Here is a 19,132-nt window from a genome sequence, read left to right as displayed (position 1 = left end):
GAATGTCCTGAGGAATAATATGCCAACTTGATTTAACGACTGACCAACATACTAATACAGTAGCCTGCATATATTATTTGAGTGTAATGAAATGCAAATGAACAGGTAGGCTAAAATAACTGCTATTGGAAATAGTGAGGTTTAGGGTTACAAAGTTTGTTTTTCTTTCAGATTTGTGTTGGACTTGGATCTCTCCAGCACATGTATTGCCATCTTGACTTGAAGCCCTAGAGAAAAACTGTCTCATAAACAAAGTCATAATAATTTGATGTGGATTATTTATGTTTAAAATTGTATTTCTATAACTACCTGGCATAAGGCAAAATAACCCATTTAATTTCAGCGGTCAGGGACAATAGAACTCTGCGGCTGTGAAAGAAATACAAGAGAGTCGGGAAAACCGCGCGCCCATTGGCTGTTGGAGCGCACTATAAAGAGACGCAGTATTGACTCTCATTACATCAAATGCAAGGATCCTTCTAGGACTAGACCACACTTCAGAATAGGCTACGGTACTCTACCGCTAACAAGGACGTTTTTCTTTTGGATTTCGCGTTTTTACTCTTTTTCTTTAATAAAGACTTGTGTTCTTGACTGTTACAAATATGAAGGAAAGGAGAAATCCACAGCCGTTGGTGGTGAGATGTAAACTGGTTCTTGTTGGGGATGTTCAATGCGGAAAAACTGCGATGTTGCAAGTCCTCGCGAAGGATTGTTATCCAGAGGTATGCGAATATTTGTTCTCCTGTTGCAATACTATCATTTTAAGATACACATTATACATGTTCTGCAAAGATTCCATATTGATTGAGCACATGTTTCTGAGGATTTGATCAGCCTCATAAACGGCTCTTTTAAAAGTTGGGAATAAATTGACGATGGATTCATTTCTGATAGAGCATCATCCGCTTCGGGCCAGGATGCCTGTATCTACTACATGATGCGCATGTCCAATAATTCACAGTTTTCACATCGGCTTATATCACATGTTCTACTGTAGGCTTCTGATCTTCGCCACGTTGAAATGGGTTTCATCACCACATTGAAAAAGACATATGATCATGCATCATTTTTTTCCATTCATTTTTATTGGGCTAGCCTGCTAATTCGTTTACACTCAAATGTTTACTATTGTCGTATTAGAAGACTGTATTTCACTTTAATGTAGATCTGAATTGTGAAAATGAAGTTCATCACTTGTAGCAGGGAGGATATTAACAGACTGCTATGTCATTCCTCTCTTCAGACTTATGTTCCCACAGTGTTTGAGAACTACACAGCGTGTCTGGAACTTGAGGAGCAGCGTGTGGAGCTCAGTCTGTGGGACACGTCAGGTAACTACATCCTCTCCCCCTATATCATCAACCTATATCCGCTATCACTAGTGCAGGGGTACTCCAGGCAGAGTAAAACGAACTTGGTGGTACATTAAACATTTTGAGATCCACTGATCTATATGAACTGGCCACGGTGGCCTACATTTTACCAAGCTTTTTAGAGCCCTGAGTAAGACCTTGTTGAGGGGCCCTCCTTTTGAGAACAGAATATACAGTACTGGTCAAAATCTTTAGAACACCTACTCATTCAATGGTTTTTATTTATTAATTAAATATATTCTACTTTGTAGAATAATAGTGAAGACATAAAACTATGAAATAACACATGGAATCATGTAGTAATCAAAAAAGTGTTAAACAAATCAAAACATTATTTATATTTGAGATTCTCCAAACAGCCACAGTTTGTCTTGATGGCAGGTTTGCACACTCTTGGCATTCTCTCAACCAGCTTCACCTGGAATGCTTTTCCAACAGTCTTGAAGGAGTTCCCACATATGCTTAAGTAAAGTAAATTAGATATTTATGCATTTCATTTTCAATATATATTTGCTAAAATTTCTAAAAATCCCCCCCCCCCCCACCATAACACCTCCTCCTCCATGCTTTATGGTGGGAACCACACATGTGGAGATCATCCGTTTCAACCACACCGCGTCTCACAAAGACACGGTGGTCGGAACCAAAAATCTTCAATTTGGACTCCAGACCAAAGAACACATTTCCACAGGTCTTTTGTCCATTGCTCATGTTTCTTGGCCCAAGCAAGTCTTCTTATTATTATTGGTGTCCTTTAGTAGTGGTTTCTTTGTAGAAATTCGACCATGAAAGCCTGATTCACGTAGTCTCCTCTGAACAGCTGATGTTGAGATGCGTCTGTTACTTGAACTCTGTGAGCAATTTCTGAGGCAGGTAACTCTAATGAACTTATCCACTGCAGCAGAGGTAACTCTGAGTCTCCCATTCCTGTGGCGGTCTTCATGAGAGCCAGTTTCATCATTTGCGACTGCACTTGAAGAAACTTTAAAAGTTCTTGACATTTTCCAGATTGACTGACCTTCACGTGTTAAAGTAATGATGGACTGTCGTTTCGCTTCGCTTATTTGAGCTGTTCTTGCCATAATTTGGACTTGGTCTTTTACCAAATAGGGCTATCTTCTGTATACCACCCCTACCTTGTCACAACACAACTGAATGGCTCAAACGCATTAAGGAACGAATTTCCACAAATTAACTTTTAAGAAGGCACACCTGTTAATTGAAATGCATTCCAGGTGACTACCTCATGAAGCTGGTTGAGAGATTGCCAAGAGTGTGCAAAGCTGTCATCAAGGCAAAGGGTGGCTACTTTTTGTGTTGTTCTGTACATTACATTGTAAATAAATTAGCTTGGTTATGTCTGGTGACATTGTCGGCTAGTGTGGTATACACTGAGTGTACAAAACATTAAGAACATCTGCTCTTTCCATGACATAGACTGACCAGGTGAATCCAGGTGAAAGCTATGATCCCTAAATGATGCCACTTGTTAAATCCACTTCAGTCAGTGTAGATCAGTGGTTCCCAAACTTTTTATATTCCTGTACTCCTTCAAACATTCAACCTCCAGCTGTGTACCCCCTCTAGCATCAGGGTCAGCTGTGTACCCCCTCTAGCATCAGGGTCAGCTGTGTACCCCCTCTAGCATCAGGGTCAGCTGTACCCCCTCTAACACCAGGGTCAGCGCACTCTCAAATATTGTTTTTTGCCTCATTGTAAGCCTGCCACACACACACACACTATACGATACATTTATTAAACATAAGAATTTGTGTGAGTTTTTGTTACAACCCGGCTCGTGGGAAGTGACAAAGAGCTCTTATAGGACCAGGGCACAAATGATAACATAATAATAATCAATAATGTTGCTCTTTATTTAACCATCTTACATATAAAACCTTATTTGTTCATCGAAAATTGTAAATAACTCACCACAGGTTAATGAGAAGGGTGTGCTTGAAATGATGCACATACTGTAACTCTGCAATGTTGGGTTATATTGGAGAGAGTCTCAGTCTTAAATCATTTCCACACACAGTCTGTGCCTGTATTTAGTTTTCATGCTAGTGAGTGCTGAGAATGCCCTCTCATGTAGGTATGTGGTTGTAAAGGGCATCACTGCAATTTGCCAAGGCAGGATACTCTGAGAGCTGCCCAATCCAGAAATTTGGCAGTGGCTTCTGATTAAATTAAATTTTTACAGAACCGCTTGTTGCAATTTCGATGAGGCTCTCTTGTTCAGATATCGGTAAGTGGACTGGAGGCAGGGCATGAAAGGGATAACGAATCCAGTTGTTTGTGTAATCCGTTTCAGGAAAGTGCCTGTGTAATTACTCACCCAACTCACTCAGGTTCTTCTCTATATTACATTTGACATTGTCTGTAAGCTTGAGTTAATTTGTACACAAAAACTCATACAATGATGGAAAGACCTGTGTGTTGTCCTTGTTAATGCAGACAGAGAAGAGCTCCAATATCTTAATCATAGCATCAATTTTGTCTCGCACACAATATAGTTGTGGAGAGTCCCTGTAATCCTAGATTCAGATCATTCAGGCGAGAAAAAACATCACCCAGATAGGCCAGTCGTGTGAGAAACTCGTCATCATGCAAGCTGTCAGACAAGTGAAAATGATGGTCAGTAAAGAAAACTTTAAGCTTGTCTCTCAATAAAAAAAAACGTGTCAATACTTTGCCCCTTAATAACCAGGTCACTTCTGTATGTTGTAAAAGCGTTACATGATCGCTGCCCGTATCATTGCTTAGTGCAGAAAATACACGAGAGTTCAGGGGCCTTGCTTTAACAAAGGTAACCATTTTCAGTGTATTGTCCAAAACGTATTTCAAGCTGTCAGGCATTCCCTTGGCAGCAAGAGCCTCTTAGTGGATGCTGCAGTGTAGCCAAGTGTCCCACGCATGTTACCACTCCACTATGTCTCCCTGCCATGGCTTTTGCGCCATCAGTACAGATACCAACACATCCATCAGTACAGATACCAACACATCCATCAGTACAGATACCAACACATCCATCAGTACAGATACCAACACATCCATCAGTACAGATACCAACACATCTTGACCACCAAAGTCCATTTGATGTCACAAAGCTGTCCAGTACTTTAAAAATATTATCTCCTGTTGTCCTGGTTTCCAGTGGTTTGCTGAAGAGGATGTCTTCCTTAATTGACCCCCCCTCATAAACGTAACGGACATATACCAGGAGCTGTGCCAGGCCCACCACGTCTCTTGACTCATCCAGCTGTAATGCATAGAGTTCACTGGCTTGTATGCAAAGCAGTAATTGTTTCAAAACATGTCCTGCCATGTCACTGATGCGTTGTGAAACAGTGTTGTTTGATGAAGTCATTGTCTGTATAGTTTTTTTGGGCCTTTTCCCCCAGCATTGTCCCACCCATATCCACGGTAGCAGGAAGAATGAAGTCCTCCACAATAGTATGGGGGTTGCCTGTCCTAGCCACTCAGTAACTCACCATATAAGACACTTCTAGCCCCTTCTTATGAACGGTATCTGTTGCTTTTATACATGTCTTACTACTCGAAAGTCATCTTTATTCTCACTCAAAACCTCCTATGGCATATTTTTCAAATTGTTATGTTTTGTTTCTAAATGTCTGCACCAGAGCGAAGGTTTCAATGAGTTGTGAGATAGTACTTTTGCACATTTAACACATTGTGTCTGAGGAAAGGCTCCCAAAATAATGTAATTAAACCCAAATAATTGTAGTTCTCATCATGTTTGCACCTCTTCCATGGTCTGACGTCCCTGTCTGTTGTTCGGTGCTTTCCCAGGTAAGGAGGCAGTAGCTTGGTGTTTTCCCAGGTAAGGCGCAGTAGCTTGGTGTTTTCCCAGGTAAGGAGGCAGTAGCTTGGTGTTTTCCCAGGTAAGGAGGCAGTAGCTTGGTGCTTTCCCAGGTAAGGGGCAGTAGCTTGGTGTTTTCCCAGGTAAGGGGCAGTAGCTTGGTGTTTTCCCAGGTAAGGGGCAGTAGCTTGGTGTTTTCCCAGGTAAGGGGGCAGTAGCTTGGTGTTTTCCCAGGTAAGGCGCAGTAGCTTGGTGCTTTCCCAGGTAAGGGGCAGTAGCTTGGTGTTTTCCCAGGTAAGGGGGCAGTAGCTTGGTGCTTTCCCAGGTAAGGAGGCAGTAGCTTGGTGCTTTCCCAGGTAAGGGGGCAGTAGCTTGGTGCTTTCCCGGGTAAGGAGGCAGTACCTTGGTGCTTTCCCAGGTAAGGGGCAGTAGCTTGGTGTTTTCCCAGGTAAGGGGGCAGTAGCTTGGTGTTTTCCCAGGTAAGGCGCAGTAGCTTGGTGTTTTCCCAGGTAAGGGGCAGTAGCTTGGTGTTTTCCCAGGTAAGGGGGCAGTAGCTTGGTGTTTTCCCAGGTAAGGCGCAGTAGCTTGGTGCTTTCCCAGGTAAGGGGCAGTAGCTTGGTGTTTTCCCAGGTAAGGGGGCAGTAGCTTGGTGCTTTCCCGGGTAAGGAGGCAGTAGCTTGGTGCTTTCCCAGGTAAGGGGGCAGTAGCTTGGTGCTTTCCCGGGTAAGGAGGCAGTAGCTTGGTGCTTTCCCAGGTAAGGGGCAGTAGCTTGGTGTTTTCCCAGGTAAGGCGCAGTAGCTTGGTGCTTTCCCAGGTAAGGAGGCAGTAGCTTGGTGCTTTCCCAGGTAAGGAGGCAGTAGCTTGGTGTTTTCCCAGGTAAGGGGGCAGTAGCTTGGTGCTTTCCCAGGTAAGGGGCAGTAGCTTGGTGTTTTCCCAGGTAAGGGGGCAGTAGCTTGGTGTTTTCCCAGGTAAGGGGGCAGTAGCTTGGTGTTTTCCCAGGTAAGGAGGCAGTAGCTTGGTGTTTTCCCAGGTAAGGGGGCAGTAGCTTGGTGTTTTCCCAGGTAAGGGGGCAGTAGCTTGGTGTTTTCCCAGGTAAGGCGCAGTAGCTTGGTGCTTTCCCAGGTAAGGAGGCAGTAGCTTGGTGCTTTCCCAGGTAAGGAGGCAGTAGCTTAGTGTTTTCCCAGGTAAGGCGCAGTAGCTTGGTGTTTTCCCGGGTAAGGAGGCAGTAGCTTGGTGTTTTCCCGGGTAAGGAGGCAGTAGCTTGGTGTTTTCCCGGGTAAGGAGGCAGTAGCTTGGTGTTTTCCCGGGTAAGGAGGCAGTAGCTTGGTGTTTTCCCAGGTAAGGGGGCAGTAGCTTGGTGTTTTCCCAGGTAAGGAGGCAGTAGCTTGGTGCTTTCCCAGGTAAGGGGCAGTAGCTTGGTGTTTTCCCAGGTAAGGAGGCAGTAGCTTGGTGTTTTCCCAGGTAAGGAGGCAGTAGCTTGGTGTTTTCCCAGGTAAGGAGGCAGTAGCTTGGTGTTTTCCCAGGTAAGGGGCAGTAGCTTGGTGCTTTCCCGGGTAAGGGGGCAGTAGCTTGGTGCTTTCCCAGGTAAGGGGCAGTAGCTTGGTGCTTTCCCAGGTAAGGGGCAGTAGCTTGGTGCTTTCCCGGGTAAGGGGACAGTAGCTTGGTGTTTTCCCAGGTAAGGGGGCAGTAGCTTGGTGCTTTCCCATGTAAGGGGGCAGTAGATTGGTGCTTTCCCGGGTAAGGGGGCAGTAGCTTGGTGTTTTCCCAGGTAAGGGGGCAGTAGCTTGGTGCTTTCCCAGGTAAGGGGCAGTAGATTGGTGCTTTCCCGGGTAAGGGGCAGTAGCTTGGTGCTTTCCCAGGTAAGGGGCAGTAGATTGGTGTTTTCCCGGGTAAGGGGGCAGTAGATTGGTGTTTTCCCAGGTAAGGGGGCAGTAGCTTGGTGCTTTCCCAGGTAAGGGGCAGTAGCTTGGTGCTTTCCCAGGTAAGGGGCAGTAGATTGGTGTTTTCCCGGGTAAGGGGGCAGTAGCTCTTCCGCTGCATCAGATTCACAACTGTCAGTGTCCATGCTAGCTGGGCTAACAACAAATGTAGAATTACGGATGTTAGCACTGGATGTGCTCGTGGAAGCAGAACAACTTGTGTCATCGACAGGTGCAGGTGTAGTACCGCTGGTAGTAGCAGTACTACCAGTAGAGCAGGTATGTGTCTCTATGGACGCGGGCCCTACTTTTTTTAACCATTTATCCATCTTCGAGCAATCGGAATGAGCAACAGGTACGTTTGGCTACATACAGACCGTTAGTGGAATTCCCGCGAGAGAGTAACGATTAATGTGATTGGATGTTAATTATTTGACTAGGCTACCTGTATTTGACATTGTGTTGTTATTTCGCTGAACACTAGATGGTTTAATTTTATTTTTGGCAGTGAAACGAGGCGAGAGAAAAAACTCACCCAAATAAACCTTTTTCAGGACCCTGTCTTTCAAAGATAATCCGTAAAAATCTAAATAACTTCACAGATCTTCATTGTAAAGGGTTTAAACACGGTTTCCCATGCTCAATGAACCATAGACAATTAATGAACATGCACCTGTGGAACAGTCGTTAAGACATTAACAGCTTACAGACGGTAGACAATTAAGGTCACAATTATGAAATCTTAGGACACTAAAGAGGCCTTTCTACTGACTCTGAAAAACACCAAAAGAAAGATGCCCAGGGTCCCTGCTCATCTGCGTAAACGTGCCTTAGTCATGCTGCAAGGAGGCATGAGGACTGCAGATGTGGCCAGGGAAATAAATGTCCATACTGTGAGATGCCTAAGACAGCACTACAGGGAGACAGGACAGACAGCTGATCATCCTCACAGTGGCAGATCCCGTGTAACAACACCTGCACAGGATCTGTACATTCGAACATCACACCTGCTGGACAGGTACAGGATGGCAACAACAAATGCCCGAGTTACACCAGGAACGCACAATCCCTCCATCAGTGCTCAGACTGTCCGCAATAGGCTGAGAGAGACTGGACTGAGTGTTTGTAGGCCTGTTGTAAGGCAGACATCACCAGCAACAACGTCGCTTATGGGCACAAACCCACCGTCGCTAGACTAGACAGGACTGGCAAAAAGTGCTCTTCATTGACGAGTCGCGGTTTTGTCTCATCAGGGGTGATGGTCGATATTTGCGTTTATCGTCATAGGAATGAGCGTTCTACCGAGGCCAGTAATCTGGAGAGGGATCGATTTGGAGGTGGAGGGTCCGTTCAGGGTCTGGGGCGGTGTGTCACAGCATCATCGGACTGAGCTTGTTGTCATTGCAGGCAATCTCAACGCTGTGCGTTACAGGGAAGGCATCCTCCTCCCTCATGTGGTACCCTTCCTGCAGGCTCATCCTGACATGACCCTCTAACATGACAATGTCACCAGCCATACTGCTCGTTCTGTGCGTGATTTCCAGCAAGACAGGAATGTCAGTGTTCTGCCGTGGCCAGGGAAGAGCCCGGAGCTCAATCCCATTGAGCACGTCTGGGACCTGTTGGATCGGAGGGTGAGGGCTAGGGCCATTCTCCCCAGAAATGTCCAGGAACTTGCAGGTGCCTTGGTGGAAGAGTGGGGTAACATGTCACAGCAAGAACGGGCAAATCTGGTGCAGTCCACGAGGAGGAGATGCACTGCAGTACTTAATGCAGCTGGTGGCCACACCAGATACTGACTGTTACTTTAGATTTTGACCCCCCCCCCTTTGTTCAGGGACACATTTTTCCATTTCTGTTAGTCACATGTCTTTGGAACTTGTTCAGTTTATGTCTCAGTTGTTGAATCTTATGTTCATACAAATATTTACACATGTTAAGTTTGCAGAAAATAAACGCAGTTGACAGTGAGAGGACTTTTCTTTTTTTGCTGAGTTTATATAGTCCCGTTGGAAAATATAAATGGACTGTTTAGAAATGTGATTTTTTAATTTATTTATTTAGCGTACCCCTGACGGCATGGCGCACACCAGTTTTGGAATACCTGGTGTAGATGAAGATGGGGAGACAGGTTAAAGAAGGTTTTTTAAGCCTTGAGACAATTGAGACATGGATTGTGTATGTGTGTCATTCAGAGGGTAAATTGGCAAGACAAAATATTTATGTGCCTTTGAACGGGGTATTGTAGTTGGTGCCAGGAGCACCGGTTTGTGTCAAGAACTGCAATGCTGTTGGGTTTTTCAGTTTCCCGTGTGTATCAATAATGGTCCATCACCCAAAGGACATCCAGACAACTTTTTACATGTTTTATTTATCCGTTATTTTACCAGGTAAGTTGACTGAGAACACGTTCTCATTTGCAGCAACGACTTGGGGAATAGTTACAGGGGAGAGGAGGGGGATGAATGATCCAATTGTAAACTGGGGATTATTAGGTGACCGTGATGGTTTGAGGGCCAGATTGGGAATTTAGCCAGGACACCGGGGTTAACACCCCTACTCTTACAATAAGTGCCATGGGATCTTTAATGACCTCAGAGAGTCAACACACCCGTTTAACGTCCCATCCGAACTTGACACAACTGTGGGAAGCATTGGAGTCAACATTGGCCAGCATCCCTGTGGAATGCTTTTAACACCTTGTAGAGTCCATGCCCTGATGAATTGAGGCTGTTCTGAGGGCAAAAGGGGGTGCAACTCAATATTAGGAATGTGTTCCATTGTATATGGTGTACATAACCGTAAGTGGAAAGATATATATATATATATATATTATATCCATTAGATACCAATTGGAAGTCCCTTTTTAATCAGACTTAACATGATTATCCATCTAAGCCTCTCATTTCTAACTAGATGAAGAGATAAGAGTCACCTTCCGCTGATGCCAAATATAACAAATATAATCAATAAACAAGTGCGAGAGACTCAAGTAACCAAGATGTGTTTGTTTGCGTGTGTGGCTGTGTGACTGTGTGCGTGCCACTGTGTGAGTGCATGTGTGACTGTGTGTGCCTGCATACGTGATAACATGCGTTTCCATGCATGTGTGTGTGCCCCAACATTGTTTTAACAGAGAATTGTGTAGAGCGGGTAGGTGGGTAGGTGGGTGGGCATCAGGACAGCAGTGTGTAAGATGATTGGCAGTTGCGGCCAGCCTTTAAGGAGGGGTGGGAGGAACGCCTGATGCAGATAGAGGATTCCAAGGCTGTTGCTGTGGTAACGGCAGAGGGACTGGAGGTATTACGCTGCGCTGAGTGGAGGGAAGACTAGGGGGTGTGTAGAGGGGGCGAGAGGGGGGAGGCGGAGAGAATGGGGGGTAGTTGCTTAAGGATTCCGAGTACATGAGTGGGAGCGTCTGCCTGCTCTGCTGCTCCCAGCCAGCCAGCCAGCCTCGCTGTTCTGTTCCACTTGTTTAATCCAGTGATAAAAATATAAATGTGGATTTAGTGTCTTGATTGTCATCTTCTCCCACTCTGAAACACCAATAGGGGAGAGGAGAGGAGGATAAAGGAGGAGAGGAGAGGAGGATGGGGAGGAGCGGCGAGGTGGATAAGGGAGGAGAGGAGAAGAGATGGGAGGTGAGGAGGTTAAGGGAGAAGAGGAGATAAGGGAGGAGAGAAGAGAAGGAGGGGAGGAGACGATAGGAGGATAGGGAGGAGAGGAGGAGGATAGAAGAGGAGAGGAGGATAGCTAGGAGAGGAGGAGATGTGGATAGGGAGGAAAGGAGGAGATGTAGAGGATAGGAGAGGAGATGAGGAGAGGAGGAGGATAGGGAGGAGATGTAGAGGATAGGAGAGGAGATGGAGAGGAGGAGGATAGGGAGGAGAGGAGGAGGATAGGAGATGAGGAGGATAGGGAGGAGAGGAGGAGGATAGGAGATGAGGAGGATAGGAGAGGAGGAGGATAGGGAGGAGATGAGGAGGATAGGAGAGGAGAGGAGGAGGATAGGGAGGAGATGAGGAGGAGAGGAGAGGAGAGGAGGAGGATAGGGAGGAGATGAGGAGGAGAGGAGGAGGATAGGGAGGAGGATAGGGAGGAGAGGAGGAAGATAGCAGATGAGGAGGATATAGAGGAGATGAGGAGGATAGGGAGGAGAGGAGGAGGATAGGGAGGAGAGGAGGAGGATAGGGAGGAGATGGGGAGGAGATGAGGAGGATAGGAGAGGAGAGGAGGAGGATAGGGAGGAGATGAGGAGGATAGGGAGGAGATGAGGAGGATAGGAGATGAGGAGGATAGCAAAGGAGAGGAGGAGGATAGGGAGGAGATGAGGAGGATAGGAGAGGAGAGAAAAGAGAGAGCGGAAAGGGACAGCAAAGTACAGCTCAGCATGAGAAGTGACACCCCTCAGAGATTACCCCTGGTCTCTGTCCTCTCTTTCTCTCTCGCTATATGTCTCCTTGTCTCTCTCTCTCTATCTCACTCAGTTCAATTCAATTCAAGGGGCTTTATTGGCATGGGAAAGATATGTTAACATTGCCAAAGCATGTGAATTAGATAATATACTAAAGTGAAATGAACAATACAAATGAACATTAAACATTACACTCACAGAAGTTCCAAAAGAATAAAGACATTACAAATTAAATATCATGTATACAGTGCCTTGCGAAAGTATTCGGCCCCCTTGAACTTTGCGACCTTTTGCCACATTTCAGGATTCAAACATAAAGATATAAAACTGTATTTTTTTGTGAAGAATCAACAACAAGTGGGACACAATCATGAAGTGGAACGACATTTATTGGATATTTCAAACTTTTTTAACAAATCAAAAACTGAAAAATTGGGCGTGCAAAATTATTCAGCCCCCTTAAGTTAATACTTTGTAGCGCCACCTTTTGCTGCGATTACAGCTGTAAGTCGCTTGGGGTCTGTCTCTATTGCACATCGAGAGACTGAATTTTTTTACCATTCCTCCTTGCAAAACAGCTCGAGCTCAGTGAGGTTGGATGGAGAGCATTTGTGAACAGCAGTTTTCAGTTCTTTCCACAGATTCTCGATTGGATTCAGGTCTGGACTTTGACTTGGCCATTCTAGCACCTGGATATGTTTATTTTTGAACCATTTCATTGTAGATTTTGCTTTATGTTTTGGATCATTGTCTCGTTGGAAGACAAATCTCTGTCCCAGTCTCAGGTCTTTTGCAGACTCCATCAGGTTTTCTTCCAGAATGGTCCTGTATTTGGCTCAATCCATCTTCCCATCAATTTTAACCATCTTCCCTGTCCCTGCTGAAGAAAAGCAGACCCAAACCATGATGCTGCCACCACCATGTTTGACAGTGGGGATGGTGTGTTCAGCTGTGTTGCTTTTACGCCAAACATAACGTTTTGCATTGTTGCCAAAAAGTTCAATTTTGGTTTCATCTGACCAGAGCACCTTCTTCCACATGTTTGGTGTGTCTCCCAGGTGGCTTGTGGCAAACTTTAACTGACACTTTTTATGGATATCTTTAAGAAATGGCTTTCTTCTTGCCACTCTTCCATAAAGGCCAGATTTGTGCAATATACGACTGATTGTTGTCCTATGGACAGAGTCTCCCACCTCAGCTGTAGATCTCTGCAGTTCATCCAGAGTGATCATGGGCCTCTTGGCTGCATCTCTGATCAGTATTCTCCTTGTATGAGCTGAAAGTTTAGAGGGACGGCCAGGTCTTGGTAGATTTGCAGTGGTCTGATACTCCTTCCATTTCAATATTATCGCTTGCACAGTGCTCCTTGGGATGTTTAAAGCTTGGGAAATCTTTTTGTATCCAAATCCGGCTTTAAACTTCTTCACAACAGTATCTCGGACCTGCCTGGTGTGTTCCTTGTTCTTCATGATGCTCTCTGCGCTTTTAACGGACCTTTGAGACTATCACAGTGCAGGTGCATTTATACGGAGACTTGATTACACACAGGTGGATTGTATTTATCATCATTAGTCATTTAGGTCAACATTGGATCATTCAGAGATCCTCACTGAACTTCTGGAGAGAGTTTGCTGCACTGAAAGTAAAGGGGCTGAATAATTTTGCACGCCCAATTTTTCAGTTTTTGATTTGTTAAAAAAGTTTGAAATATCCAATAAATGTCGTTCCACTTCATGATTGTGTCCCACTTGTTGTTGATTCTTCACAAAAAAATACAGTTTTATATCTTCATGTTTGAAGCCTGAAATGTGGCAAAAGGTCGCAAAGTTCAAGGGGGCCGAATAATTTCGCAAGGCACTGTATATGCAGTGTTGTAACAATGTGCAAATGGTTAAAGTACAAAAGGGAAATAAATAAACATAAATATGGGTTGTATTTACAATGGTGTTTGTTCTTCACTGGTTGCCCTTTTCTTGTGGCAACAGGTCACAAATCTTGCTGCTGTGATGTCACACTGGTATTTCACCCAATAGATATGGGACTTTATCAAAATCTGATTTGTTTTCAAATTCTTTGTGGATCTGTGTAATCTCAGGGAAATGTGTGCCTCTAATATGGTCATACATTTGGCAGAAGGTTAGGAAGTGCAGCTCGGTTTCCACCTCATTTTGTGGACAGTGTGCACATAACCTGTCTTCTCTTGAGAGCCAGGTCTGCCTACGGTGGCCTTTCTCAATAGCAAGGCTATGCTCACTGAGTCTGTACATAGTCAAAGCTTTCTTTAAGTTTTGGTCAGTCACAGTGGTCAGGTATTCTGCCACTGTGTACTCTCTGTTAAGGGCCAAATAGCATTCTAGTTTGCTCAGTTTTTTTGTTAATTCTTTCAAATGTGTCAAGTAATTATCTTTTTATTTTCTCATGATTTGGTTGGGTCTAATTGTGTTGCTGTCCTGGGGCTCTGTGGGGTGTGTTTGTATTTGTGAACAGAGCCCCAGGACCAGCTTGCTTAGGGGACTCTTCTCCAGGTTCATCTCTCTGTAGGTGATGGCTTTGTTATGGAAGGTTTGGGAATCGCTTCCTTTTAGGTGGTTGTAGAATTTAATGTCTCTTTTCTGGATTTTGATCATTACTCGGTATCGGCCTAATTCTACTCTGCATTCATTATTTTGTGTTTTACGTTGCACACGGAGGATATTTTTGCAGAATTCTGCATGCAGAGTCTCAATTTGGCCTTTGTCCCATTTTGTGAATTCTTGGTTGGTGAGCGGACCCCAGGCCTCAAAACCATAAAGGGCAATGGGTTCTATAACAGATTCAAGTATTTTTAGCCAGATCCTAATTGGTATGTCGAAATGTTTATGTTCCATTCTCTCTCTCTCACTCTCTCTATTGCACTCAACTAAATGTTGTTTCTTCTTGGATATGATGTCTCCTTTCTGCATTATCTTGTTAAAAGAAAAGAGTCTACTATCATTTACCTTGGACAGTATTTGGTGAGGGTGTTAGACCAAACTATTTTTGTTTTTCTATATGTTCTTCCCTTTACTACATCTGAATGTTGTTCTGGGCGTCTGTAACATGTCTCTGTCCTCTCCTCTAGGTTCTCCCTACTATGACAATGTGAGGCCTCTCTGTTACAGTGACTCTGACGCGGTGCTCCTCTGTTTTGACATCAGCCGCCCAGACACCTTCGACTGTGGGCTCAAGAAGGTAATGGCTCCCATCTCTCACTTTATCTTTCTGTCTCTCTCTTTTCTCTCTCTTTTTTCTCTCTAAACGGTATTCCTAACTGTCTGCAAGTCCCCAGAGATGTTTTCAATCCAGCTACCAGGCTCAAATCATCTGGCTTTTATTGGACTTTTCAAAACTTGCAATTCAAAACAGAGACCAGGCAACATATTTCTGCGTTTTAGTTTATAGCTATGTGATTCACCAGGTCCGTAGACTATTTATCTTGGGAATCATGAGGGGAATTACATTTGTAATTTGGTTAACTTCCCCAAATCATGACTTGTTCATTATCATGTTGGTAAATATCTGCTCTGTTGTCTCTCCAGTGGAAGACAGAGATCTTAGATTTCTGCCCCAGCACACGCATCCTTCTCATTGGCTGTAAGACCGACCTGCGCACAGACGTCTGCACCCTGATGGAGCTGTCCAATCAGAAACAGGTCCCCATCACCCATGAGCAGGTGAGACTGAGAAGACACACATAGGCCAGGGTTTTTGTTCACTTTAAAAAAAAGCAGATTAAAAAAATTGTCTGGGAGAAGAAGAAAAAAAACATTGCCAAATAATGCCTTGATGGATAAACCAGTCAATGGAAATACAGTGGGGAGAACAAGTATTTGATACACTGCCGATTTTGCAGGTTTTCCTACTTACAAAGCATGTAGAGGTCTGTCATTTTTATCATAGGTACACTTCAACTGTGAGACGGAATCTAAAACAAAAATCCAGAAATCACATTGTATGATTTTAAAGTAATTAATTTGCATTTTATTGCATGACATAAGTATTTGATACATCAGAAAAGCAGAACTTAATATTTGGTACAGAAACCTTTGTTTGCAATTACAGAGATCATATGTTTCCTGTAGTTCTTGACCAGGTTTGCACACACTGGAGCATGGATTTTGGCCCACTCCTCCATACAGACCTTCTCCAGATCCTTCAGGTTTCGGGGCTGTCGCTGGGCAATACGGACTTTCAGCTCCCTCCAAAGATTTTCTATTGGGTTCAGGTCTGGAGACTGGCTAGGGCTCTCCAGGACCTTGAGATGCTTCTTACGGAGCCACTACTTAGTTGCCCTGTCTGTGTGTTTTGGGTCGTTGTTTTGGGCCCCCTTACTGAGGGAAGGAGGTTGTTGGCCAAGATCTTGCGATACATGGCCCCATCCATCCTCCCCTCAATACGGTGCAGTCGTCCTGTCCCCTTTGCAGAAAAGCATCCCCAAAGAATGATGTTTCAACCTCCATGCTTCACGGTTGGGATGGTGTTCTTGGGGTTGTACTCATCCTTCTTCTTCCTCCAAACACGGCGAGGGGAGTTTAGACCAAAAAGCTCTACTTTTGTCTCATCAGACCACATGACCTTCTCCCATTCCTCCTCTGGATCATCCAGATGATCATTGGCAAACTTCAGACGGGCCTGGACATGCGCTGGCATGAGCAGGGGGACCTTGCGTGCGCTGCAGGATTTTAATCCATGACGGCTTATTGTGTTACTAATGGTTTTCTTTGAGACTGTGGTCCCAGCTCTCTTCAGGTCATTGACCAGGTCCTGCCGTGTAGTTCTTGGCTGATCCCTCACCTTCCTCATGATCATTGATGCCCCAAGAGGTGAGATCTTGCATGGAACCCCAGACCGAGGGTGATTGACCGTCTTCTTGAACTTCTTCCATTTTCTAACAATTGCGCCAACAGTTGTTGCCTTCTTACCAAGCTGCTTGCCTATTGTCCTGTAGCCCAGCCCAGCCTTGTGCAGGTCTACAATTTTATCCCTGATGTCCTTACACAGCTCTCTGGTCTTGGCCATTGTGGAGAGGTTGGAGTCTGTTTGATTGAGTGTGTGGACAGGTGTATTTTATACAGGTAACGAGTTCAAACAGGTGCAGTTAATACAGGTGGAGAACAGGAGGGATTCTTAAAGAAAAGGTCTGTGAGAGCCGGAATTCTTACTGGTTGGTAGGTGATCAAATACTTATGTCATGCAATAAAATGCAAATTAATTACTTAAAAATCATAAAATGTGATTTCTGGATTTTTGTTTTAGATTCCGTCTCTCACAGTTGAAGTATACCTATGATAAAAATAACAGACCTCTACATGCTTTGTAAGTAGGAAAACCTGCAAAATCGGCAGTGTATCAAATACTTGTTCTCCCCACTGTACATTTGACTGGTCATGCGGTCTATAGGTTCATGTGCATAGTTTTGTGGAATTAAATTGGCACACGTGTACAGCATGCAGATGCAGAGCCTTTGAGTGGAAAATCCTCTACGAGGTCAAATCATGACGTCAGTGATCGTCAGGTCAGAAAGTCCAGAGTTTTAATTCCGAGTTGGATTTTTCCCAGTCAGACCTAGTTACTTTCCCAGTTGTCTTGAACGCACTGAAGACAGAAATCTTAGATTTCTAAGTTCCCATTTGTCTTGAATGCGGCATCAAACAGCAACAGAAGGCAGGCTTCATTAGCGCATCACACACCACTTTGCAGTATTGCTTGAGGAAGTATGCATTTTGAAAACATATACTGAATGTTTTAATAGATATTATGCGGCACAAAACTAAACAGGTATTCTAAACATTTATTCTAACATCTTCAAAACATCAGAATTTGTAAGAATAAATTACCGTATTCTAAATGTGATTTCTGTCATGCTGAGCAGCGTGGGTGGACGCACTAATCAAGTTACACACCCAATGCATATGGGTCCATACATTTCTTATGTCTGGTAAATTAAAATGTTGGCGGTCAAATGTCCGGTGCCACATTTTCCTGATGGAGACCTTGACACACACACACACACACACACACACACACACACACACACACACACACACACACACACACACACACACACACACACACACGGCCTGTTCAGATAGAGATGTATGGTGAAATCTATTGTGTGGAACAGAATAAGCTCTCAGCCGCTCTCCTCTGCCCCTTCCTCCCCAGGGTTCCTCCATGGCCAAGCAGCTTGGTACTGAGGCCTACCTGGAGTGTTCCGCGTTCACCTCAGAGAAGAGTATCCACAGTGTGTTCCGTACGGCCTCTCTGGCTTGCATCAACAAGCTCCAGCCCCTCCCCAAGACCAGCCCCACTCAACGCTTATCCAAGAGGCTCCTCCATCTCCCCAGCCGCTCCGAGCTGCTCTCCTCCACCTTCAAGAAGGAGAAGACCAAGAGCTGCTCCATCATGTGAGTGGAGACCCGGGCGGGGGGGGGGGGGGGGGGGGGCTTTCACTCCCTTCCAACACGCTGCTCCGATTCCCCAGAACCCCTTGACTGTTTGGTTCGGGGAAGGTGTGGTTGGTTTCATCACGATAGCTTTATCATGAGAAGGCTCTTCCTCCATGCTGACCCCCCCGCCCCCAAAGTCAAAGAAACTCAGAACAGGTGGACACCTTGTCCTGAACTACTCTTCAGTGCATATCTCATCTTTTTCACTACTGTAACTTGGCTTTTTGATCATCAGAGAACCATTTTTCTCACCTGTTACAGTATGCAACCATGATGGTGTGACATCACTACTATTTAGGAACATGTTGATTTGTCCAAATTGGAGAAATGTGCAACGTGTGACAAAGCTTTAACATTGGGATGTAAAAATGCCTCTCAAGACAATTAAATACCTATTTAACAAACTAAATTGAGCATGATAATATCTCAGACATTACTGATAATTGTATCCCCTCTGTATTACAGAGTGTCAACTATAAGGTGTAGCAACATGAGCAAATCAGTGGTCAAACAGTGTTTGTGCTCTTCTTGATTAAGGCCCAACGGGGGCTGACTGATTGAGAGAGATGTGGAGAGAGGAGTGTTTGATGGGATCATAGCATGAACAGAGGGCCATTACACTTCTCATTGTCTCGGCCGTGAGGAGAGGAGGACTTGATGGATAAGGGCTGATTGCGTGAACAGGAAGGTGTCAGGCAGACAGACAAGCAGGCAGGCGGACGAACGGACAAGCAGACAGGCAGGCAAGCAGGCAGACAGACAGACAGATATACACACAGACAGACAGACACCAGTGTGAGCCATCTGCTCTCAGTCAGTGGAGTACCAGGTTACAGAGGAAAAGTACAGAACAGATGGATATTGGATGGATAAGTCACAAAACAATGATAATGTACTGGTGCTTCCAGAGATAGAAAACAATGTGAATGTACTGGTGCTTCCAGAGATAGAAAACAATGTGAATGTACTGGTGCTTCCAGAGATAGAAAACAATGTGAATGTACTGGTGCTTCCAGAGATAGAAAACAATGTGAATGTACTGGTGCTTCCAGAGATAGAAAACAATGTGATTGTAGCTGAGAATTGTCTGATGAGGAGTGCTTTGATGAAGAAAAAAACACTTCCAGGAAGTG

General features: G+C 44.7%; 1 protein-coding gene across 1 annotated transcript; it reads left to right on the top strand.

The window, feature by feature from the left end:
* The first annotated feature begins 476 nt into the window (after positions 1-476).
* Positions 477-17,982, top strand: LOC110532727 (rho-related GTP-binding protein Rho6). Its single transcript, XM_036988787.1, has 5 exons — positions 477-725; positions 1,247-1,334; positions 14,633-14,742; positions 15,090-15,224; positions 17,716-17,982. The coding sequence occupies exons 1-5, from the start codon at positions 606-608 to the stop codon at positions 17,959-17,961; spliced, it is 699 nt and encodes a 232-aa protein (XP_036844682.1). The 5' UTR covers positions 477-605; the 3' UTR covers positions 17,962-17,982.
* The last annotated feature ends 1,150 nt before the right edge of the window (positions 17,983-19,132 follow it).

Source organism: Oncorhynchus mykiss, chromosome 9 (assembly GCF_013265735.2).
Source record: "Oncorhynchus mykiss isolate Arlee chromosome 9, USDA_OmykA_1.1, whole genome shotgun sequence".
NCBI lineage: Eukaryota > Metazoa > Chordata > Actinopteri > Salmoniformes > Salmonidae > Oncorhynchus > Oncorhynchus mykiss.
Note: the sequence above shows the minus strand (reverse complement) of the source record. Positions and strands in the feature narration are given on the sequence as shown.